The 26,543-nt window shown below is 41.0% G+C and overlaps 2 protein-coding genes across 3 annotated transcripts; one reads left to right on the forward strand and one right to left on the reverse strand.

Moving 5' to 3' along the window:
• The first annotated feature begins 1,486 nt into the window (after window positions 1–1,486).
• Window positions 1,487–4,014, forward strand: LOC103702111 (adenine/guanine permease AZG1). The gene has a single exon (XM_008784408.4). The coding sequence runs from the start codon at window positions 1,535–1,537 to the stop codon at window positions 3,242–3,244; it is 1,710 nt and encodes a 569-aa protein (XP_008782630.1). The 5' UTR covers window positions 1,487–1,534; the 3' UTR covers window positions 3,245–4,014.
• A 6,906-nt stretch (window positions 4,015–10,920) lies between these two features.
• LOC103702112 (CBL-interacting protein kinase 18-like) lies at window positions 10,921–14,820 on the reverse strand. Of its 2 annotated transcripts, none has more exons than XM_026802620.2 (2): window positions 14,742–14,820; window positions 10,921–12,775 (listed from the first exon to the last, which is right to left on the reverse strand). In XM_026802620.2, exon 2 carries the CDS (start codon window positions 12,438–12,440, stop codon window positions 11,103–11,105), a length of 1,338 nt encoding a protein of 445 aa, XP_026658421.2. In that variant the 5' UTR covers window positions 12,441–12,775; window positions 14,742–14,820; the 3' UTR covers window positions 10,921–11,102. The 2 variants fall into 2 exon arrangements, with proteins under 2 accessions (XP_026658421.2, XP_008782631.2); XM_008784409.3 differs by having other exon boundaries at window positions 14,599–14,795.
• Between the last annotated feature and the right edge of the window lie 11,723 nt (window positions 14,821–26,543).

The following is a 26,543-nucleotide window of genomic DNA, read 5'->3' on the forward strand; positions in this document are numbered from 1 at the left end:
GAAGAAACCGTGTTGCAATAATTATCTCACTTGGCCGCGGGGGGTTTTGTGACACAAGACTGACGCCAAACAATGAAAGCAAAAGAAGAAGCTGCATGCGGGCCGTGGAGCGCGACGGGTGAGACTGACTGTTATCATGTGTTCGTTGTTATATTCTTTGTGTGGAAAAAAAAATATTCTTTGTGTAAAACCAATCATGTACCGAGTAAATGAATAAAGGCAGATCGAAGAAGTAATCTTGGTCCAGGGGTTGAGCACTTGGGAACAATCCTATCAGCATCGAGCATGTCTCCTTGAGAGGATGACAGCATGAAACGGTCCCGAACCAAAAGGATTCAACTAATCTGCTCTCCTAACACTAACAGAAGTGTTTTTTTATGTACCGGCCCACTATAGTCAATTAATTTACTTGGTCGGTAAACGTTTTAAAGTTTGGCATCCCCGGTGGAAGTCCAGATCCAGTGTCCAGCCTAGATCACGACGTCACCTGCGTCGGAGAATGCTTTGATTACATTCTTCATTAGTAATAATAACAACTGTAATAACAAGCTGATCGTAGGTTACTTGCATTAGTTGCAATTCTGCTACCAATCAACCTACGGAATGGGAATGCATTCTGAAGGGAACTCAAATACTCCTACGAGCTTATGCCCCTTCAACTCTATTGTCTAAAAAGAAAAAAAAAATCTGTTAATCGGCGGTGGTGGCCGAACGTTGAATTCCAACAAATGTGGCAAAAAAAATTTATATAAATATAAGAAGGTATGGCAAGCAGCTAAAATATTTTTGGTTGAAAGTGGATCGGATACCAATATGTTTATATTCAATTTGTTTTATTTTATAAATATAAATATGGATACAAAGATTAGCCGGATGCAAAAATTTATATGTATATTTATATTGAATGAATACAAATACAAATCAAATACTAAAAGTATGGATATAAATATAAATATAAATCAGATAATTAAATACTATATAAAATTAAATAGGATTACAAATATAATCTGATATTTGGATATGGATCGGATAATTGCCTATCTATATTCATATTTATTTTTTTTATAATGAATATGGAAACAGATGTAGTCAGATGCTTAAAATAAATCTAGATAAGTATTATTCTATCCATTTTTCAGCTCCAAAAGTATTTGATCAACAGCTGACGGTATATCAAAATATTATAATAAAATAACGTATGGCGAACTACAACGAGGGAAACGAGAGTCTCGTGGGGAAGGTGGGAAGTATCGTAGTCCCAAAACAGGCTGGAGACACAACATGAGGAAATAATAAAAGGAAAGCAAACGAAAGAGAGGTTTGTGCGAATTGGAAATTCCCCCGAGCCCTTTCCTCCCTTGACTCCAACCCCCAAAGATCCCATAACCCACAAAGAATCATAAAATATGTTTTTTTTTTCTTGGTAAGTAATCCTAAAATATTTTTCACTAATTAGACTTCCCCTCCCTCCCTCCCTCCCCTTTAAAACCAAACCCCCATCCCTCTTACCCCCACGCCCCTCCACAACGGACCAATGGACCTAACTCCGGCTGATTCGCCGTCAGCCAAATCCCGGCTTGGTCGGATGAACTCGGTCGTGGCAAAGTCCTGGCTCGGGAAGTGGTTCAAGCTCGCCGAGCGGGGGTCCACCTTCACGACGGAGCTCCGCGCCGGCACCGCTACCTTCTTGACCATGGCCTATATTCTCGCCGTCAACGCGTCCATCCTCACTGACTCCGGCGCCACCTGCTCCGTCTCCGACTGCAGCAAACCCTCGCCGACGTGCAAGTTCCCCCCGGTCGACGCCGGCTACGCCTCCTGCCTCGACCGCGTCCGCCGCGATCTAATCGTCGCCACTGCCGCCTCCTCCATCATCGGCTCCGTCATCATGGGCGCCTTCGCGAACCTCCCACTCGCCCTCGCCCCCGGCATGGGCGCAAACGCCTACTTTGCCTACACCGTCGTCGGCTTTCACGGCTCCGGCAACCTCCCTTATGGCAACGCCCTCGCCGCCGTCTTCCTCGAGGGCCTCCTCTTCCTCCTCATCTCCGCCCTCGGTTTCCGCTCCAAGCTCGCCAAGCTCATCCCCCGCCCTGTCCGCATGTCCTCCGCCGCTGGAATAGGCCTCTTCTTGGCCTTCATCGGCCTCCAGAACGACGAGGGCGTCGGCCTCATCGGCCATTCCTCTTCCACCCTTGTCACTCTCGCCGCCTGTCCCCGCGACGCCCGCGCCTCCCTCGCCCCCGTCCGCACCTTCTCCAACGGCACCGTCGAGCTCATCCCCGGAGGCACCGTCTCCGGCGACATCCTCTGCCTCCATGGCCGCATGGAGAGCCCCACCTTCTGGCTCGCCGTCGTCGGCTTTCTCATCATCGCCTTTTGCCTCATCAAGCGCATCAAGGGCGCCATGATCTACGGCATCATCTTCGTCACCGCCGTCTCCTGGTTCCGCGGCACCGCCGTCACCGCCTTCCCCGACACCGCCGCTGGCGATGACTCCTACAACTACTTCAAAAAGGTCGTCGACGTCCACCCCCTCAGCTCCACTGCCGGCGCCCTCAGCTTCTCGTCCATCGGCCAGGGCCACTTCTGGGAGGCCCTCGTCACCTTCCTCTACGTCGACATCCTCGACACCACCGGGACACTCTACTCCATGGCCCGCTTCGCCGGCTTCGTCGACGAGAACGGCGACTTCGAGGGGCAGTACTTCGCCTTCATGTCCGACGCCACTGCCATCGTCGCCGGCTCCCTCCTCGGCACCTCGCCGGTGACGGCGTTCATCGAGTCCTCCACCGGGATAAGGGAAGGCGGAAGGACCGGGCTGACGGCCTTGACGGTGGCTGGGTACTTCTTCCTGGCGCTTTTCTTCACGCCGCTGCTGGCGTCGATACCGGCGTGGGCGGTCGGGCCGCCGCTGGTGCTCGTGGGGGTGCTGATGATGAAATCAGTGGCTGAGATCGATTGGGATGACATGAAGGAGGCGATCCCCGCGTTTCTGACGCTAATATTGATGCCGCTGACCTATTCCATCGCCTACGGACTCATCGGCGGCATTGGGGCCTACATCCTCCTCCACTCCTGGGACTGGGCCTGGGCCGCGTGGTCCCACCTTGGCCTGGGCCCCGCCGATACAAATACCTCGGCGGTTAACGGTACCGCTGCTAATAAAATCGGCACTCCTAACAATAGTAACGGTGTCATTAGCTGTAATGATGATCAGAGTAAGAAACCGATTCAGGTCTAAGGCTGAGAATATATTATGTTAAAAGGATTGCACTTGATGGGAGTAAATTGCACCTGTAGATTCCCAGTCTTCTATTTTTACCTTTTTTCCCCTCCCTTCTAAAGAGTCTTAATTATCTTAGTTAAAAAATAGGATCATTAAAGGGTTAGGAGATTTAAAATAATATACATGAGTGGTTTTCTTTTCTTTTTTTTCCTTTTGTTTTGATTGCATAATGAAGGATGATAGTATATATGTCGCGACTTTGCGGTTATAAAGGTGTTTACACCAACAATGATTGATTGGTACTCCTAAACGTCCAATCAAATCACTCTGCGTCAATTCATGCAAGGCTCACATTACTCGAAATCAATGGTGGATGATCGAGCAAATGGCAGGACCCACCTTTAGCATGTATTTAGTCTCGTTGCCATCCTATCTAAACCATTGGCTGATGAAGTTTCAGAACTATGGACAAGGATTGATGAATGACCAGGCACTGCATGGTGACATAAGAATCGAAGAAGTATGGAGCTCATGCCTTGGAGTGTTGCTGGAAATCTTCTCCATTGCCGAAGGAATGGACTTGGGGAATAGCAGTATTCGGAGGATTTATCTGCATTCTATTGGTCATAAAGGGCCGAAGGTGAATCGTAAACGTTCCAATGAGTAGGGAGGATATTCCATGGTTAAATCATTGGTGACTTGAAGAGGAAGTGTGGGGAAACAGTGGTTTTCTTGCTGCAATTGTATCTGTTTGTACTATATACAATCTTATCTGTTTCCTGTAAGTATTTCTCTCTTCATTGGTGGATATTTCCAGCTCCACTTTAGAGCCACAAGTTCAACAATCAGAAATATCAATGGTAGGTCTAATTGATATCATGATAATGATATCATGGGGAATCCACATCGTTTGTTCTACGCATCCATTCTGCTTCTGTTCGGCTAACCTTCCATGCAACAAAAGCACCAGGATACAATTTATTCAATTATTCATTACTCAAAGTAATCGAATTACTTGTTAATAAGAATTGGTGGTTGCTCGGGAACTTTGTTTTAGAAATTAGAAAATATGCCACATATTCAGCTTTGCAATTTCTCCAACAAACCAAGTATTATATGTTTGTTGCATAGGCAAGCACTTAATTTTGTCAGCCTATCCAAAAAAAAAGAGAAAGGCATGAAAACCTTGATTTGGATCAAAATAATTGAATGTGATGATGGGGATCCAATATGGTTAAACAACTTTTGGTATCCTAGTACCTATCCACAAATAGATGCCTATAAATTAAACATATTGTTGTGATCAAGTGACAAATTACTTGCCATATGCGCGTCCTTTAGGCATGTTTGACATATGATATATATTTATATATAGAGAGAGATAGATAGATAGATAGATAAATAGATAGATAGAGAGAGGGTCACTGAGATCTTAGAAAATTAAAATCGCAATAATATTTAATATTTGTCCTTAGAAAAACTAGGGTCTTTCGCATGTGGCCATTCCTTTCACAGGGCTCTGAATGGTGCGAATGAACACCCTCATCTTTTGCTTCGCTCCAAAAGAAAAGGCTAGCCTCCTTCCTTTGCGGCAATAAGTACCTCAGAAAGCGATGGGTGCATCATCCCCACATGATGCAAACATTTCTTGGTCGCTTTATTGCTTGGGCACTAAGCCCAATTTGAGCAACTTAATATTAATAAAATGACATTAACAAAAAGTATCTTAAAAGTTATATTTTATTTTGTAAATCGATATACTTATTAAAAATTTAGAATTAAATAAGATCTTGGAAGCAATTAACAATTGGATGACTCCACCTTTCAAGAGCGTCACAACAAACAAGGTATAGTTTTGAATGTTGGATCTCAATAACAAAAGTATTCAGTTAAATGAAATTATTTAACTATAGCAATAGCAAAGGATTGATTCTCTATAAATGAAATGGGGTAATGCTAGAGGATGCCCATTTTCTGCACAAGAAAACCTTCTCAAGCCACATTTTGTAAAGGGACTAGTATGGGGTGGTTAAGTTCTATATGGGCTTAGAAGAAGTTTCATGATCATTAGCAGACATCCCATAGCATGTTCCAAAGAAATAAATCATGACATGTCAACCAAGTTAATGATCCAAATGGAAGTCAGCAAGTGGGTAGGCGCTAAAGTGAATCATAGGGGTCCAAAGAGACTTCTATTCAGAAGAGTCGAGTCGGTTATCAAACCTTAACCATTGGAGACACTTTTAAAGATGCCTTCAATGTTGTCTCCAAAGTTGCAAGCAGCCACCTCAAGGACCGTTCTCTTCGCAGTGTCAATTTTCCCCTTCTTCCACGCAGTAGTGGCCATATCATGCGGTTCCCAAAACATGAAACTATGATAAATAGGCTGGTGACGTGGTGCCTCTTTTTTTATTTTTTTATTTATTTTTTGGGGCCAGTTAGCCAAGAGAAGAATCGAGTAGCCTCTTGATTCCTCGTTGCAGTTCCTAGTGCGAAGTGAAAAGGTCTTAATTTGGTGGTTTTAAAAATTTCAGCACCTACTTGTGCAATCCCCTGCAGCCCTCACTACGAGAATTTCTTATAGCTTCGGGTTTTGGCCAACCCTAGCTTGCTTTTCACTTTTGAGGTAAGTGGGACAATCAGGATCCTCTGCGATGCAGCCTGCATAATATAGAGTGTTGTGCATCTTTAGATGACTGCCATTAGAAAATGGACGGCTACCAAACAACGAACACCATAGATGAAATGCACAAGCTTGTGGATTGCCTTATTTGATAGCTGTCTATCTCTTGATGGCGGCTATCCATGGCTATACAGCACTCTGCGGTGCTGCATTTGTATCGTAGAGGATCAGTGCTCTAAGTGGGATGCACTAATCGTGGACCTTACAACTTTAAACCAAACCTAACCTACTGATTGGACCAAAAATAATGTTTAAAGCACTTGATCCTAGAGACGCACGAACCTATGCCCTCTCCCTATTATATGATGTTAGCAAGTTTGGGTGTTTGTTATCATTCTTCATTTTCCTGTAGCCGCATTAATTGGTCTATTTGGAGTAGCACACCATGATGCAAGCAATAGCATCAATGCTTTTAACATAAAAGCTGTGCTTTATATTGAGATGTGGCTTCCCTTATCATGCAAGGAAACGGAATCACGTCCCAAGAAAAATGGAGGCAGTTTATTCTCTCCTCTTACGTCTATATATAAATAGGTCTTGAGGTGTCCTTGAGAGTGGTGTGGAAAACTATGAGCATGGGAGGAGAGAAAAGAGAGAAAGAAATAGAGTAAGAGAGAAAGAGAGAGAAGGATAGATAGAGGTGAAGAAAATTAGATTTTCTTGAAGTTTTATCCTAGTCCCTACTTCTTTTGTGTTGGATTTCTCCACAAGATCTATATTTGCATTTATCTTTCTTGTATTTTCTTTGAATTGATTCCCCCCTTATAGTGGATATCTCGCTTCCAACATAACCAAAGTTTTGGATGAACCAAACTAAATTTTTATGCAATGTGCTAGCTTTATTTTTATTATTTCTATTATTCTATTAAGCTATTTCTAAGGTTGTAACTCTTTAGACAACTAGATGGAAAGAGCCCTTTATCGGGCATTGTTTGTCGGATAAATAAGGAATTTAGTTCGAGAGTAATTACCTTCACCTCAAGTGCAAGACAGTGCCACACATAACGAGGGTCCAAGGAGAGAATCCTTTACACTGCGCCTCGTACGTACTCCGTTAAGTTATTTGAGTTCTATGTTATTGTGATTTGTTAATCATGGAGCATATACTCTTCCAAAAGGACATAGATTTTAAAGAAGAAAATATGATTCCAAGAAGTCATGATTGAATCTTAGAATAATACTTACAGAATACGGCAGTAGTTTCTTCATATATTATCTCAAGGTTGGCTTCGATTGTCGTATAAACCAGAAGTTGCTATGAATTTTATCCATCTTGAGCACATGGAAATATTTTTTTTAATTGATTGAACACATTAGCAGTGTTCTAAATAATGATGTTTGTTGATGTTTGCTGGCCCGCAACAATCCGAACACCTTGTCCTCCAACGGATTATGAAGTTGACTAGAGATATCATGGCTCGTTGACAAACTGAACATTAACATGCAACTACAGATTCGAATGTGAATGTAGCAGCCTCATAATACAGGACCTCGACAATCCCAACACCTTGTCCTCCCATGTAGGAGCTTCGTAGACTCGTAGTATGAATGTGGCAGCCTCTTGTTCTTGGACCAGTTCGTGGAGTTGACTAGAGGTATCATGGTTCCTTTGATAAACTGAACATTAAATGCAACTACTGCTTGGGATGTGAACGTGGCAGCCTTATAATACTGGACCTCCACAATCCCAAAATTTTGCCCTCCCAAATTTATAACTATTACATATTCAAGCACCAAAGATACCAGACGATCCAATGATCAGCAGCCTCATTTATCTCTTGGTAAACACAAAAAAATTAAAAAGCTACATAGTTCCTCAACAAATTGCAATAGCGCGCAATGGCGAGTTCTCACCGTTTGCCCTAGCATTACTCTGAAACCACTCAATCACTAAATTTGCTCAAAAAAATTATTTGTATAAAATTTTTTATCTGTTCTTTCTTTTTTTATTAAAAAAACAGGACTGTCAGCAAGATGAGCCTACAGAGGACACGGAAAAAAAAAGAAGCAGCTCAAAGTTGACCAAAATGGTCGAGAAGCGGTTGTTGGAAGCTAACCGATAACCCAACCAGAAGTCTGACCTCAGTGCCGCACATGAGATACCATCTATTGTCAACAGCGTTGCCTCCGAAGTCGTCGGCCACCAACTTTAAAAAGAGCCTTTCCCGCAACCTAACGTATTCTCCCTTGGACCGGTGCATGTGGACTCTTCATGGCATCCGCATGAAAGAAAGAAGTATTACATGGATTATTGGATTGAATACTGGTGGGTGGTAGCTAGCGCTTTGAAGAAGGGTAATTTACTATGTAAGAGAATATAGATTATAGCACCCTATGAACTGCCTCTGATACCTGCTTCCTGTTTCTCAGCACCTCAGGCGCCCCCCAAAAAAGCCTCATTTTGGAGGTTCATTGAATGCTACCATGTGTGCCCTTGTGAGTTCCCTTGATTCCTTGATGGGAGGTACCATAGGTTTGACCTGGCCATTTTATTGTAAGATGGGAGTTTGGATGGAACAAACTGTGTTTCAGTTTTGGACCACACTATTCTTGCCTAACCAATGCCTGCCAACTGCCAAGTTTACAGAGCTTCCAAAACAAGATTAAATGGTGCTAAGAAAACGTTGGCCCAAATCCAGAGCATTGATTAACAGCTTTAATTATCATGACATCCTATCCCTATTCGGAGGATTGATTCCCAAGGGGTGGGAATTGCTAGCTAGTGAAGAAATATTTGTTAAGGCAAGCCAACTCTTGGTCTCTTCCACCATGTTGCTTACAAAAAATAAAAAAAACAAACCATGTGTTCGATGCAAAGGGATCTTGGTTCGATGCTTTGGGACCTTTTTGATACTAATTTTCTCATGTCCATCATTTCATATTCCTCCTTCCCAAGTGGAATTATTTTTTTGTTTTTTTCCCATTGACTTTAGATTGAAATGTGTACATTTAGAAGATGGATGTCATTGTTGCCGTGCCTCTAGCATTAGCAGGGAAACTTTCCATTTTACAAGCACTATGGATATTTGGAGGTGAAAGAACCGTCACAATCCAGTACCTCACCCAAAAGGACTAGCTGAAAGATATTATTTGAGTTTCTTGATCCTATATAAATACCCAAAATTTACTCAGCGAATAACCAATGCGGAGCTAAACACACGCCCGCATGAATTCTTACAAGAACATTCATCGTATAGTTACAAAGGCTTAGGACCAGTTGATAATAGTAGGTTGCTGGCAATTTGGAAAGAACAAAATGATAAAATCTTCCCAAGTATTCAGCTGCGTTCTCCAAATGGTTCTTAGCATACATCGCCTACAGGGCAATCCATGTTCCCAAAAGACCTCATAGGGCCATGAAACTGTGGAAAATTTGTCTCATCCGATGGCGTTATCGGATCTTTGGGTGTATCTCCCTCCTTTTCTTGACTTGTAACCTTCTCCCTCTTCCCCTCTTGTCCATCTCCTGTCTTCCATGTATTTACCTTTTTGTAAATATTCGTCTTGTTGTTCAAAACGTTGGGGAAAGTATCTCGCTTCCTCCATTTTCAGAGACTTCCATCAATTAGAATGTGCTTTGAATCCAGATGCCAGGATCGTTTTAAATCTGGTTGAGCCTGGGTCGAGATCGGCTCATGCCCAACCGAGGGGTGGAAACCCCTTTTTTGTTTTTAAGTGCTAAATATGAAAGTATTATTGCGAGGTTTAAAAATATACCGCATCAAGAAGGCATCTTGAGTCACACCTTAGAAGATGATGTTGTATCTTAAACATTTCGAAAAGTATTGTATCTGTAATAACTCAAAAATCTTGAAGCGTCGTGATGAAATAGGAATTCACAATCTTCCCCAACCAATGTTGCCCGACTTGGATTAAACCTTAGTGCCTTCAACCAATTTCCAAATTAAATTAAAATTGCCAGCAACTTTCGTTGCTTTACCGCTATAACAAATGGGGCAGGCCATTGTTGCAAAAGGGAGGACCTTGGCACGTCCGTTACTGCACACCTAGGCGATACTTCAAGTAGAGCTCAGAAACAAAATGACACTTGATCGCAAATGGCATTTTCTCTCCAACATTCAGATGTTGATTGTTTGGTACCTTGATCCTACTAACCAGCAAGAACAAGAAAGATCTAAACTGCCCTGCTGCACCATAATCTGAAATGAATTAAAAAAGAAAAAAGACCTTTCTTTGCCCCCTCAGGATCCTGATGCAAAGTTACTGTTTTCCTTCGGCACGCACAGCGTGGGGTGAATCAGGCAAATTTCTATTAAATTCAGAAAGTAGAACTAAGGATAACAAGTGCAATGCTAGGATTTAGGCTAGCCGTTTAGATCAGTCGATCTAACTTGTTTTGAGCTGAAAGTAAAAAAACAAAGGCACCCAAGAGAATATTTATGCAATTCTGTCACTTCTTTCTTTACAGATCAAGAAATGCAGTTTCAAACTCAGGTACGTAGACAAAGCAGTCATGCCACCTTCTGGGCAGCTACCTAATCATTGCCAGACTAACAGGAGAATCTAATCATTGATAGTTTTAAAACAACCAATTTTAGTTTAACATAAGGGCTTTCCAACGAACCGTTATCATTTGTGTGACATAAGGGCTTCCCTTCTCAATTTTTTCTGCCAGTAAAGTTTACTGAATAGAGAATCTGTATCCAGTTTACCTGGAAAAGATAAAATGCATCGACATACAACAATACCGAATGCGAGGATTTTATAAAGGTCTGGAACACTATCTGCTAAAAACCTTTAAGAAATATTCGTTGCATAAGTTGAATGTTTCCTTGTCTACATTAATCTCATAAGCGAATTAGCTAGCTACCCAGTCGAAGTATATAAAGCTTGCACAATTTCCCAGCTCAAAAGAGCAACTTAGTCACTCACTTCCTTCATTAGGCCCTACAGAGACAAATCTGCAGGCCGAGGTTCTCTAGGAGTGAGAATAAATCTATAACGCCTCATTTAAGTCTGAAGCCAAACTCTAAATTATACCAGGTGGTTGCTCAATCATGCATGCATTATAATGACAGAATAACTTCAGAAAATTATTATAGTCACAGGGCAGCAAGGCAACAGTTTCTAAACAAAGACAGCAATAAGAAGAAAACAAAAACATCTAGAAATTACTCAAACATGAAATGACCTTGACTACTACAGCAGAACACACTCGATCAGCATGAACTAGGGCTGCTGCTCCTGCTTATCACCTTGCCATGCCCAAACAATGTCCTTAAGGGCTGGCCTTATGTCTTGTTTCAACAGCTTCTGGTACTCCAAGGTATCCCCATTTGTCTTTTTTATCTCCACCAAGTGAAAGGAAGGAGTGATCTCGAAGATTTCAGCATCAATAGCCAAGACCCCCTTTCTTCCTTCTTTTGATCCTTCCATTTTCAGCACGCCGCCGTCCTTCTTCTTTACTTTCAACCTCAAGCACTTGGCTATATCCTCCAGTTTCGAGATAATAGTGGAAGCTGGTTTGCTGGAGGAGAACCTTGCCTCTCTTCTGTGGTCGGTGTCCTCAAACAAACCTGAAAGATCAAATCCTGCGGCAAGAGAGATGATGTCAAAGGCATTCAAGTTAGCGAGTTTCCCCATCTCCTGCTTTCCCTCGACTGGGTTATCGTCAGACGGATTAGAAACTGCATTGCCATCAACAGGGACAATTTCTTTTGTTTCTGTTTCATTTTTCAATGGTCTCTTGTCAAGTCCCTTTCTAAACCAAGGATTTTCCATAATCTTTGCAATTGAGATCCTTGTACTTGGGTTTGGGTCTAGAATCCTTAATAGTAGCCTTCGAACATCTGAAGGGAACCAATTGGGGAATTTAAACTCTGCTTTTCCAATTTTCCTATACATCTCCATCAGATTTGGGTCATGGAATGGGAGATAACCAGCCATAAGCACAAACAATATTACTCCACAAGACCAGATGTCAGATTTGGAACCATCATATCCCTTTCTGTTGATCACTTCGGGAGCAACATATGCTGGAGTACCGCAAGTTGTGTGGAGCAAACCATCTTGCCTCTTAGACTCAGCAAGAGCACTCAAACCAAAATCTGAGACCTTCAAATCTCCATTATCATCAAGGAGAAGGTTTTCAGGTTTCAGATCACGGTGGTAAACACCTCTGCTATGGCAGAAGTCAACAGCACTGATCAGTTGTTGAAAATATTTCCGTGCAACATCTTCTTTGAGCTTGCCTTTGGACACCTTGTTAAATAGTTCGCCACCTTTAACATATTCCATCACAAAGTATATCTTCGATTTGGTAGCCATGACCTCATAAAGCTGCACAACATTTGGGTGTCTCACCAATCTCATCACTGAAATCTCTCGTTTGATCTGGTCTATAAGTCCAACCTTCATGACCTTCTCTTTATCGATCACCTTTATAGCTACACTCTGGGAAGTCCTAATATTCCTAGCATAGTATACCTTGGCAAAGGTTCCCTGCCCTAGCAATCTGCCGAACTCATACCTTTGCATCAAAACACTCCCTTTATTTTCAGTTGCCATTTTATGATATCACTTACACACAATAAAATGCTAAACTGCCCCACTGACGAAATATATATACTTTTCACAAAATGGAAATTTAGCTGCAGAAGATTTCAACCGTCTTCACCAAGATCGTGATCTAACACAAAAGCTCTTTGAGGATTTCTAGCTCCAATTTGTGATTGTGCATGGAACACATGCTGGATACAGGTTTGTGCTACAATCTCATCAAGGATGGACAAGGGCAGGTCAGATGGAGCTACAATGTCATTTACCTTAGACGAGGATTCCTTGGTGTGCAAGCACATCTTTCAGCATTCCCTGATATTCGTCTTCTAATTTTTAGCTAGAAACTGCAGGAAAAATACCCAAACAAAAATTATACTTAAGCAAGAAAAGAAAGAAAGAAAGAAAAAGACAACAATTCCAGATTAAGATAACTGGCACTAATCTAATTCAAACTAAGAGTAACTTTTTATATTCCAAAAATAAACAGGCAAGAGAAATATTTGCCATTTCAAAATTGTTATGAATCAATAAAAGAGGGATCTTCAACAAGAATTTTTTTTTAAAAAAAAGATATATAAAGAGTAGATCAAAGAAAGAACGATGCTTTGTACCAACGTCAGTGGAACCGATACCGGACACCGTACCGGTTCTCCGGCGGAACGAGTCGGTACGGCCCGCACCGTGCAGTAGAAGAGGCGAGGGAGAGAGAGAGAATGAGAGAGGAAAAGAGAGAGCGGGGAGGGATAGAGGCTGCCGGAGGCCGGCGCCGAGGCGGAAAAGGGAAGCTGCATCCGTTCTCCTATTTCGTTCGAAATAGGGTCCGCCGCTTTTTTAATTTAAAAATTGAAAAATTAAAAAAAGCAACCGACCCTATTTCCAACGAAATAGGGGAATAATTACGACTTTCCTATTCCGCTCCGGCGCCGGCCTCCCTCCCTCTCCGCTCACTCTCTTTTTTTTCTCTCTTTCCTTCTCCTTCTCCTCCTCCGACAATAGTTTTCGTTTCCGTTGCCGGAACCGTACCGGTGGGCCGCCGTTATGGCTCTAAACCGCCCGATTTGGGACAGTTCCGCCGCCCTTGCTTTGTACAAATATAAGAGATGAAGCAGTGGTGCACAAGATAATATATGAACTAATGCAACCCAGCCTTCACCATCGTGTAATGATGAATCAACTAATTCCTCAAGCATACAACCAAAGAAAGGGACAAGCAGTACCCAGGATGGATAATTCACTACCATGTCATCCATCTATTGCTAGTCTAAACATAAAGTCTTACAAACATGCAACATAAAATGTTAAAATAAACGAAGCTTTGAATAATATAAAACCAAAAAGGGCAGAGGAAGAGCTCAGAGAAATTTATGCAGCTAATATAAAGGAGATTACAGAAGAAAAACAACTTCTGAAACAAGAATAAGAATCAAAATAAAGTCGTAACCTATTTTTCTTGGAAAAGGCCTTTTAAAAATGCTAGATTTCTTAGGAAAAAATGGAATAAATATATATCTAACAAGCAAATAATATGAAGGTTTATCAAGAACTAAAACTATTTGCAATAGAACAAAAAAAAAAAATCCTAACGAAAAAATTAATCAGTTAAAAGAGATAAAGCGTTGATTATAAAAATACATAATTTCATAAAGAAAAAAAATCACATCAGAACATAATTAGCAACACAAGGAACATATATTGAAACAGCAGGAAATAAATCAGAATTGGGATATTACAAGAGAATATATATATATATATATATATATATATATATATATATATATATATATATATATATATATATATATATATATATAAAGCTAACAACGAATGAAAAATAAATATTATTTCACGTTACAAAATCTAACAGTTCTTTTATTAATCTAATACCAAAAGGATGGTTCTGTCCGTCCTGCTTCACTTCAATGACGATATTCCATTTTTAACACCACATTGAGATAGTACCGCGAGTTAAACCGAATAGATATTTTTTTAAAAAAGAAAAGAAAATGAGAACATAAAAACAATAAATTCTCTTAGAATTAAAACACATCAGCGTCCTCTGTTTCTAGGATCACAACAATCTCCACAGAAAAATTGAGAAATATGCGTTCAATTGAAAAGAAATCACAGAGAGAAGAATGCCAGAATCTTATAAAATCGAAATTTTTACCGTTCCAGAACTGTCGAAGACGAATAACTGAAAGAAATATCTGAAGCCAAATCGGATGCGATTCGCAATCCAAATGGATGCTACGAAGGATTTGTGAGATTCTAGTATGTTTCGGGAGGAAAGGCGAAAGTGAAATAGGATACCGTGAGCAGACGAGAAGGATGAGAGCCCTCGGCTTGATGCCCTTTTTATCCTTCTCCTCGCCTTCCCTTGTGCCTTCGAGATTCCCTTCGGACCGGCCACCGCCTTCCAAAAGTACCGAAATACCCTAAAACTTTTCCAAAAGCATTAAACTTTGTTAATTGATGGAACCCAGTAACTCGGCAGAATCACGTTGATTTAAAGAACCTTAGAATAAAACTATGAATAATTTCGCCCTTGTAGCATGCTAGGTTGACCCATGAATCTAAAGTGCGATATGTTCTTTGAAAATAAGGGTTTTGACTCTTTAGTGTTGTTTATCATGCATGGCATTGGCCGTGAACAAGGATAATGTTAACATCAAGATCACAAGGACAAAATAGTATTTTTCAACAACCTAGAATCTCACCTAAAATAAGCTAATGAAAATGTATTATTTGAGTTTCTTGGCCATATATATATATATATATATATATCCAAGATCTATCCATTATATAGTTAATATGAAATTAAACACATACTCGCATGAGTCTTCACATAAAGATCAGAGTCATTAGTAACTATTGATGCCCAAATCCTTCCCGACCATGTTATAACGATTTGGAGGCGTGGAGGGCGCCTATCAATCTACTCGATCCATGATGGTGGAAGGAGAAGCATCGATCTATCATGGAGAGTCACAGATATGCACATAAAGAGAAGAGAAAGATCTACCGAGATGGCTCCAGCCTGACTTCCTCCAATGCTTAAGTCAGACAGAGATTTGGAATAACGATAAGAAATAGCAAAAAAGATATAATAAAAAGGATCAGAGGAGAGTGATTTCCTTGGATCGTTAAGCCTTGATTACTCGCCTAGAGGGCTTAACCTGAAATTCTCGGCCTTAGAGCTCGACCTTGGCTTTTGGAGCTTGGTCTGCTGGAGACTTGATGATTGGGAGCTTAGTCGTAAGAGGCCCAGCCTAGGAGGGTTGATCTTGGAATGCTCAACATAGAAGCCCGGCCTAGGAGCTCAGTCTGGAGTGTTCGGCATAGTAGCTCGGTCTGAAGTGTTCGACATAGTAGCTCAACCTGGGAGCTCAGCTTAGAGTACTCAAATTGGGAGCTCAATCTAGAGTGCTCGTCATGGGAGCTCGACCTAAAGTACTTAGCCTGAGAGCTCGCCTAGAGTGCTCGGCATGAGAACTCGACCTAAAATGCTCAATCTAAAAACTTAGCCGGAGAGCTCAGTCTGGGAGTGCTCATCCTAGGAGCTTGGCGTGGAATGCTCGGTTTGAAGTGCTCGACTTGAAAGCTCGACCTAGAATAATCAATATAGAACTCGATCTAGGAGATCAGCATGGAGTGCTCGGCTCGGGAGCTTGGCATGGAGTGCTTGGTCTTGGAACTCGGCATGGAGTGCTCGGCTTGGTCTGGTCGGGCTTCGATTGGGGGTCGTGTGCCCCGCATGCACAACACTCATATCTCGGGTGGCATGGAAGAACAACCTTCAGGGACTCGCGTCATGGTCTCCAGTGACATGGGTCCCGTTCACACGACGCTCATGTCTCGAAGGGCGGTCTCAATGGACTCGTGTTCTTGTCTCCAAGGACACACATCCCATCTGGAGAGAAGAAAGCGTGCAGTGAAGGCCGTAGAAGAGTAGTCAAGCATAGAGATGGCCATGAGAGCTTAAGAGTTTCTCTTTGGGAGCTCCTCACCATGAGAGCTTAAGAGCCTCTCCTTTTCAAAATGCTCACCATGTGTATGGACAGATAAGATTTAGGCCACATCAACAACAATTTGGAACCTTATCAAAAAAAAACTAGCCGAAAGTATTATTTTAGTTTTTTGGCCCTATATAAGTACCTAAGATCTATCTAGTACATAGCAGATATAGGACTAAACACTACCTCTTTTGAAGTCCGGTTGTTTTTTATACATGTAGGATGAGTGCAATTTAAAAAAAAACATCCAAATCTATGATCTCGTGAATAAACCTACAAATAATTTGCTGGCGACACTGCCTATCATTTAACACATTTCTTTTGAACACAAACTCTAAGTAAACTAATGAATTATTATGCTGCTAGGGTCCTTGATGGATGTATTATATCTATATTGAGCTCAACCAAGGAGACGCATTAGGAAGCAGCATGCGATGGATTCCACCTCTCATTCCCATGTATTGTGGGCCTACATATTTATGGTAAAGAATCGGAGTCAATTGCATAGCATCAAAGCAAAAGATGGGAATCAATTACATAGGTATCAAAAGAGGCATATGCATCAAAGAAGAAAAAAAAGAAGCAGCAAAAATACATTTTTATACCATCAACTTTTAGACTTCTAGTAATTGAATCAGTAAAATCTGGGATGTAGCAATTTAGTCAAGAATCTTGACAAATCATGCAAAATCAGAAAATTAGATGGATGAAGCTTTAGTATCACATGACCGTACGTGACTTTTAAATTTGCTGACTTGGCATCTTAAGCGGTAAAACTCTAACGCACTCCTCCCCTTCCTCCTCCTGTGCCACTGCCACTGCCTCCGGTCACCCCTATCCCTAAGATCGACATCTACGAGCTTCCCCGCAAGTTCACCTACGGCGTCATTCGAAACTACCTCCTCACCTGCGACACCAAGGACACTACTCCCCCCGCGCCCCCTCCCGACAGTGCCCTCCGCTACCCGGCCACCAATTAATACTCGATCGAGGGGCACTTCTTCTCCGACCTCCACTGCCCTGAACATAGCTCAGACTCCCACATCTGTTGTGTCTCCGACCTCGCCGATGCTGGCCTCTTCTATATCCATTTCTCCTCCCTCAGCCTCATTGTCAATGCAAGTCACCCCGCCAATACCAGAGCCATGTCGCGGAAGGCCTATAGCGATGAGGCGATGCAGGAGGAGCTAGTGGCTACAGGGACAGGAGTACTGGAGGAGGAAGAGGAGGAGGGTTATACCCTCGTAACCATCATGGAGTGGGCGAAGCCTGTTGAGGGCGGATCGAGCGGCAAAGCTGGCGGAGCCAGAGGAGAAGGCGAAGGGGTCGCGGAGTAGGTGAAGCTGGGGAGAAACCGGAGCAGGCGGAGCTGAGGGAGAAGGCAGAGGGGTCACATTGCGAGCGGAGCTAAGGGAGAAGAGGCAGAGGGGTCGCGTTGCGAGCGGAGCTTAGGGAGGAAGTAGAGGGGTTACGTTGCAAAAAAAGAACAAAGAAAAAAAAGGCAGAGGGCTCGGAGGAAGGGTTGGGTTGACGAAGAAGCGAGAAAAGATCCCGGCGCTAGGGTTTCTTTCCTTTTTTTTTTTAATTTTTTGTTTGATTTACCAGGAACAAAGTATTATTTTAATCCTTAAGATGCTATGCCAATAAATTTAAAAGTCACGTGACCCCAAAGGGAAAGTGTATTGAGTTTCTGATTTTGCATGATTCGTCGAGACTGTTGACTTCATCGCCGATCCGTAAAGTTCACCGACTCAGTCGCTAGTAGTTTACAAAAATATATTTTTCTCAAAAAATAAGTTAATTCGAAAAAATAAAGCAACAATTAAGCACATGAGCGTCCTCAGATATCTGTCTTAACTTAATTAAATTATTTTTACATAATTCTTTAGCATATATATTATCTTTCTACCAGCTTAGCTGGGGCTAAGGAACCAACACATGACCTCACTGGTCATTAACCCACAAGATTCTTCTGCTTCAATCCGCACGTATCTTATCTAACATGTTGAGTCAGGCACACCAGGCCGACATCAAGAGGAGTTATTGGTTGGATCAAGTCTATCATCTCAGCAATCAACCAGTCCAACTATGAAACAACATGCACAAATAAGAAAAGAAAAGGAAAAGAAAAAACAGAGCAATACTAGCGTGGTTACATGTGTTGCTCCATGGTTGGACCAATCCATCCACTATTGAGATGGTGGACATGATCCAACAAATAATTTTTCTCACAACAAGAGCTCTGACCAGCTTCCATTGTCTTCCCTCCTGCGGAAAAAAAAATCTACTGCTACCTCTTAAGTGGGCGTAGGAAAAAAAATATAATATCCATAAGAGGGTATTTCTGTTACAAGGAAAATCTTGTCCTCGCCGCACGCGTTTGGTGATACATCGGATTCCATGCGTAATCTCCTCAGCATATCTAGTCCCTGGTATCGTGACAGGGACACCAAGCAACCGTTCTTGCCCTGCAATAGGCGACTCCCACGGCCAGTCAAGTTAATTTCTCCGTCCACTCGTCAAACGGTGTAGCCTCCAAGATGATTTACTAGCATATGGTCCTCCTTGGACTCCAAATCCAATGCCAGCAAAATGAGACCTCTAGCTATGAGCATGCAAAGAATAATTGAATAAGGTCTAGATGGATAAGGTTTAGATCATAGTTCTATGATTATAGTCCATCGTGATGCATGCCATATGATGAGTTGATACCCCCAAATCGTCTCTGGGGTTTCATGTGGAAGTCATGGATGTCCATTAGACACCTCATGGTGCAAGCATGACCTAGACATCTTCCTATCTCGGTATGTTCTATTTGTTGGAGATGAGATGCCTGAGATCCTTGCCCAACAATTATAAGAAATCAAATTAAAGAGTACCATATGGCTAGAAGCAGGTTAGATACGATGGCATAGTAGTAAGCACGATTGCTGCTATCTAGTTGCGTACATGTACATCGATACAAATTGGTGCACGATAGTTGCCTTAAGACATTCATACTTGGATTTTTTAATGCGTAATACTCAACTCAATTAAGCTTTAATTTCAAACTATTTGGGGTCGCTTAGATGAATCATTTTTCTCCATTATGTTGTGTTTAAGATCACACTTTCTTCCACTCCACTCTATATCAAACCATTCCTTCATATCAGTGCATCCATTAGCATATGCTGTGATGCATACATGATTATTGGAGCATACGCTGTGATTTAGACTAAAGTTGAGGGGTTTAAATCATAGCTAACTATTATTGGAGCCGACATAATGCAATACAACATCATGAATTGGTGGTTTTCAATCAACTAATGTCGGTCTAATTGCCCTAAATGCACCATATAAAACAACATACTATTCATGTCATAGTCGTGGATGTCTATTAGACGCCACATTGGTGTGACAGTGCCCTAGATTTCTTGCTCTATAATTGCAATAAATCAAAATTAGGATAGAAGCAAGTTAGGTGTGATGATGCAGTAGTAAGCATGATAGTTTGCATCTAATGCGTGAGGTGCAGACCAAAACAAGTTGATGTGCAATACTTGTCTCATGGATAAGATATCCGTACCTAAAGATGACTTAATGTACAGTACCCATCACACCAAGTCATTGCTCTTAGAGGTATCTTTGGTCTGAAAATTGGTACGAGTGACGTGTTGCACATGCCACACACTCGGTTTAGACAGCGATAGATGCGCTGGTATGTACCAAAAATTCCTACCACAACTTGTCCTCAAACTTGACAAGTTTAGGATGACTTGAGAAAGAAAAAAAATATGAATTTGAAATGCACTGAGCTCCTTAAAATCATGTTGAAGTAGCCCAAAAGTGTCGAAAAGATGTACTTATTCTGCTTGTCATTTGACATTCTATATCACTGTAGGTGAATAGTTACATAGTCTGCTTTTGTGTGGATATCTTTTAACCAACCCTTGACCTCAATAAAACTAGGTTATATGGAAGTAAATTCCAGAAGTTCTACTACTGGAACTCTAACATCACCGATGTCCTTTGGGCAAGCACCAACCAACCAAGCTTGACCCTTTCCAACTAGTTGTAATTTCTCGGCACAAACATGTTTATAAAGTAGTAATAACTGCTTGTGGTGTTGAAATAATTTGGTAAAAATACAGTGAGAAACAGAATCATTTGAAAAAAAACCCTGCAGCACCTTGCAAGCCGGGCAACCAAGCCTCTGGTTCGCTGCCAATAATCGTAATCACATGGCCCCCGGTTTGCTTCTCAAGGAAAAAGGACAGTAAAGGGAAGAAAGGGAAGACAAGTCACACCTACAAACGAGTTGTGGGCGTCAGGGATCAATAATGCCAAGTCTGATTGCTTCTAACTCTAGCCTGTCACACCCTATCATTGTTTGACATCAAATCCATGTTTAGTGTATTGGAAGAATGCTAGGGTAGTGGTTCCCATTCAAATCGACAACTGAGTGTCAATTAGCCGAGCTTGAAGCTCAGTTTTGGTTGAGGCTGGTCAGCTAATATTTAGGGTTTTTGAGCTAGGTGAAGCTTTATGGCTTTTTTTAATGGGTTTAATTAAGAGTAACTGGGGGCAGGTTATCTGAATTCATTTTATATTTTATAACTGAATTATATAAGGAGATGCACCATGTTCTAGATCATGTGCAAAATCCTTCGGTCGAACCTGTCCTCGGTTCGTTTGACCAGTTCGGACCTAAGGAGGTAGTTTGATCGACCATACTCTTTAGGCTGGAAGACTGTCTGAGAAAAATTATTACTTGAAGAGGCTACATGGATAGGAATGACATTCAGGTTAGGTTAGACTAGATATGGATCAAATCGGATACATGATAGGTCAATGATTTATCAACCTAAACTTGATTCTTTTATTAAGTAGGTCAAGAATAGAAATTTGAACTTGATCATTTATCAAACAGATAACTAAACTTGATCTACAATAAATTGAATCGAGTTAAACGGGTTAAATAGGTTAAACATTGCCACCCTTATATGTGGAGGATACTTAGTGCGGGCTTTCAAGTCAAGTTTTTCTTATATAATGCAAAATAAATGAGAGAATGGAAATTAAGTAAAGGATGAATGTTGTGAACGTAAATTATATGCAATATTGATGAATAGTTTGATTTAATTGAGTGGATGAAGGGCACAAGAACAAAGAAATTCCATCCCTAAATGGAGAAAACTTTGATAGGCCATTCAAGAAACTATTGTAGTTTGCTATACTTCCATGACAGAGAAACTATTTTTGAATGAAACAATGACATGGATGGTTGACGCTATGCTAATTATTTATAAATGAGGAAAACTCTTGTATAAGTGAGAAAGAGTTCAAAGATATATCCTGAATTAAAATTTTTATTTTTATTGACAAACTTCTCCAACAAAGGCTTGGCTGCTCATCGTTGACATATTTGTATTGTATGACATTGGCATGTATTACTAAAAATTAGATTTAAAGCATGCAGGAACTAAAAGATACAGGTTGAACTCGTGAATTCTTTTGACTGCTCAAATGCTTTTTAAGTCAGAACGGGATGTAGATGCCCACACATGACCCAACTAATCCTATTACTTGACTGTTGGTGGCATCTAAATTCTAATGGGTTGGTAACAAGGGTGCGAACGACTCCTGTTAAAATTCAAGGACAAGGCATGCGTAAGCTGCAACTCCTTCCTTTCCTCCGAGAGAACCGATATGCTTTCTTCCTTCTGCCATTGTTCCCATTCTCCCATGACTCAGACTATCTTATTAGGTACCCACGTACAATTGTTTAGAAGACATGCATTTTCCAATTATATGCAATCCTCATATGTTTCTACCATCAACCATAGGCTTTGGATGTACATGGTTATCCAGTCTCCACGTTAAAAGAAACCCCATGTTAGAGGAGTATGTTAGGTGTGACTAAAACTATATATTAAGGGAGCAACATGCACATCCAAGAAAAGCAGACCTCCAATAGCTTAAATCAACGAAGTAGATGACCACGAGTTTGCAGAGAGACACATGGGCGATGCTCGCGACCAGCTTGACGAGTGGTTTTTGAGTTCGAGCTAAGCTAGCCAAAATCTTTGGCTTGGCTGCTCTTGAGACACCTTGCGGCGAGGCCATGATCAAAAATATTCTCTATTAGACTTGCGACCACCATCACATGACCATTAGCAAGTTCATGACGGGGCCAAGACGTACGGTAATGGACAATTCTTGGAGAATATGGAGCATTCTGTGCCCCGCCGGACCTCTCTGGTTTCCGTGGAGATGGAGATGGTTCCATCTCTCTTCCAGGACGCGACTCCAGAAAAGGGACGCCTGGCCACGGGGTCCAGCCCCAAAGGGACTGCGCCGCACGGCACGTCACGTCGGCAAGAGAGGAATTTCTCGTGCTCTTAGACGTATGCTATTGTGGTGAGCGAGTTCCCTGGTCAAGTACTGTCTCGATGCTCGAGAAAGGTTTTCCAGCGCTCAAGAAAGTTGCCAAGGTTTTCTTTCACGTTTCCAATATTTTTCTGAATGCTAGATTGAGTGGTGGGTATCTTTAGCCTGTTTAAGTCTTGAAGCTGCGTGGAATGAGTGTTGTTACGAGCAGACAATAAAAAAGAGAATGCCGCATCCGATGTTTTCCACCCACGGGCCGGCCAATGTTTTCAGTCACAACTAAGCTTGATTTTTATGCCACCTTAACTGAGTCTGTAGGTAATTTTCCTTCTTCCTTTTTTTTTTTTATAAAACCCAAACTGAGTGGAGGAGATTTGGACGAGAAATGATAAAGCTTTGATTCTAAAAATATAGGTCAAAGACAAAAATATCCGGACATTATTCAATCCGGAGAAAATATTTAGGGTCTGTTTGAATGAACTGGACTGAAAGTTCTATTAGATTCGCGGATTGGACCAATATAACCGATAAAATTGTAGCATTACAGGCTGAGCTAAACTTATATTTATAAGTATTCAGGAATAGCTTTTGAGTGGGCCGACCTGAATACCAAACAATACATCTTTTTTCTCTTTCTATGGAATTCCAGACGGTCTACTCCAAACCTACTTCTAGGTACTTATGAATATAAACCCAACCGAGTATGTAATTCTAAGATTTTACTGATTGTATTAACCCAATTCATGAATGCAATAGGATTTTCAGCCTAATTATCTAATCAAGCCATAATATTCATTGCCATCCCTGGAGAAGAGTTAGAAAAGCACAAATTATTGGCAGCCTTATCCCAAACATCCCCTGCAATGAGGATCCTAAATATAAACAGAGACCAGACCAGACTCCTTTATCATGACCAATAAATCTTAAACAAACAAATCTCAGGGCATGTTAGGTTTACTATATATCATCATTGAAAGATATACCATCGTCATCCACTGTCCAAGTATAAACAAATTATCTTCCACACGGTGGCCTGTTGACTTGTCATTGTAAATAATTTGAAGGATGCTTTGGGCAGTTGCACAAAAAAAACAGCTAATGAAAGGTGCTTGCGGAATATGAAAATTTTTTAAGAAAAATGTAAGCTAACTTTCAACCATTATGCCTTAAAAAGATTCCCAAAATCTCAGGGTTACTGGCTGTCAAGGAGGTTAAGGGCCCCCCTGTAAGCAGAAGGTTTGAGGTGCCAACCCCAGCACTCAGGATTGTTTGTGAGGGTGGGTTGTTGGTGTCGTCTTGCATTCAAATGGAGCCTTAATAACTTCCTTTTAATTTGTGGCCCACCAAAAACATATTAATGCTCCACTTTGTTGGATGATGAATAATGGTTGCATGCCATCAATATCCGGGTACGAGATGTTTCAGGAACATTTAAACTCCGCCTAATCATTCTCCGGGGAAAAAAAAAATCTTTCATGAACCATAATTTTTACAGGACAATTGCATTCTTCACTGACAAATTTACCTTTGAGCAGTGACTCTCTTAGGCACAAATTGTTTAGAACGTACCATGTCAAAATTAACTAATTGACAAAGTCGTCATGTTGGTACACCGAGCTCCTCTCCTTGGAAAACCGATCTATAAATCCAATTGCCATTTTCGAAGTTAGATATGTATTGCCATATACATAGTTAGTGCTTTCATATAGTCGGTAAATCATATATTACCATATTTTAATTTTAATATTCAAAGCTCTGAAGTAGAGATTCGAGTTAACAAAGCAAGAACATTTTACATATAATGCCGCAAATTAAAATCTATTGGTGAGCTATAACAATAATCTATGCAGGCGTGCACATGTATGTGATCTACCAATGCTATAGAACATTAAGAGAATAGTTTAGAAGCCAGCAAATAATGTTACAAATACTATTATATCTTATATATGCCAGCAAAAATTGAAGGGATATCTCTTCTCCCAATATATAATCTGAACTTGGGTATTGGGGCTTAGATCTCATCATCCCCACCTTGTGATCAAAGGAACACTTTTCAACTGGACCGGGACATGCTACCTTTCCCTCTTTAATCACACTTTTTTTTTCCTGATAAAACTTCAGATTTCTGATGCAAAACTAGCAACACGTTGCATGCAGTCTCTCAGAAATTGTTAGCAATACATTTTCTGATACCGATAACGGTAGATTTTTCTCCACTCTTCTAACTTGAATGCCAACATATGATTTAGCTGGACCACCAATATCATGGAAACTATGGATAAAACGGTGCTGGTTTTATTTTACCTGGCCATGCCAAAAGGTGCTTGGAAGAGTCGGAGAAAAGTCTCTCCCGAAGGTGCTGAGAAGAGTCTGGGAAAAGTCTCTGCTGACCGTGCAACTGGAGAAAAATTCGCGTCGAGTGAAGACCTCTCTACTTTTGGCCACATAAGCCAGGAGTTAACTTTCGTTTTAATAGAATCTAATAGTTAGATTGCATATTAATACAGGGCCACTTGGAATTTGGCCTGCCTTGCATGGGAGGACCCTGGAAATATGATAGCTTAGACTTTGAAGCAGCTTTATTGATTACCATCGAAGTCTGAGAACAGGACAGCAGAGAACTAATTTTAGTCTTCTAGCTTGAGGAATGATTAAAGAACCCCATTATAGTGTTTTATGAATGATGGAAATGGAAGATATCAAAATCTAGACCTTCGTAGCTTAATTGAATAGTTCCTATAAACTCATAATCAGATTTCAACAAATAAAAGTGCACAGATTGAAACAGGCAGCAATAAAATCGAGTTTTAGCAATCAAACAATCAAAAAAATAACATATTAATCCCTGTTAACTATGAAACAGTATCTGAACACAGAGACTGAAATCGGGTTTCAATGCAGTGCTATGTACTAATGATAGTTATCAAAAGAAAAATAAAATCAGATTGTAAACTAGGAAATGAAACAGTAAACAGTAAACTAGGAAATACAATTATTGACAGTATGATGCAGGGCCACCATTCCATGAAAAAATCGTCAAAATAGTTTATCTGATCCATCACCTATTTCGAGACCATGCATTAATTGTTGGCCAGAGAATGGAAACACATCCATGCCGAGCTTCATGATTCTTAGATATTCACCAGATACTGGTATAAACAGATCGCTACGGTCAAAGGATGTTACAATGCAGAGTGGCACTTCTCAGAAAGAGAGGTTCAGAAGGTCTACCGATTCAACAAGGCTAATTTTTGCATTAGCGCCCCACAAAAATTAGAGAACCAAAAGAAAGGAGATAAAACATACTTAACGGATCCTACATACAGAAAATTTTTTTGTTATGCTGGCTTATTTTTTTCGATATTATGAACATAATCTGATGGAAACCAAATGCATGGGATCAAAAACAAAAATAGACATCCTTTTTGGGATAATGGGAATTTCCTGTATATCACCTATCATATCAAGACATGCAATTAATCAATTTTACAGTGACAGTATTTCAGGAATATCAGGTGATGCAGGGATGGCATTGTCTGGCTAACAAGCATATTTGGATATGAGCTCTTGATTACTTCATCTGCTGAAATTTTGAAAATTATTGGTTGGTTTGGTAACCTAAAATTCAGGTTTCGACCACAAGGGTGACCCGAAAAAAGTGACAATAATGTTCTGAATCCAATACAAACAATGTCATTACTGGAAGCAGAATAAAACTATCCCATTCATC

The sequence above is a fragment of the Phoenix dactylifera genome, chromosome 3 (assembly GCF_009389715.1).
Source record: "Phoenix dactylifera cultivar Barhee BC4 chromosome 3, palm_55x_up_171113_PBpolish2nd_filt_p, whole genome shotgun sequence".
In the NCBI taxonomy this organism is placed as follows: Eukaryota; Viridiplantae; Streptophyta; class Magnoliopsida; order Arecales; family Arecaceae; genus Phoenix; species Phoenix dactylifera.

Coding starts and splice junctions, on each gene's coding strand:
- LOC103702111 (XM_008784408.4), top strand. CDS start 1,535: ATGGACCTAACTCCGGCTGATTCGCCGTCAGCCAAATCCCGGCTTGGT.
- LOC103702112 (XM_026802620.2), bottom strand. CDS start 12,440: ATGGCAACTGAAAATAAAGGGAGTGTTTTGATGCAAAGGTATGAGTTC.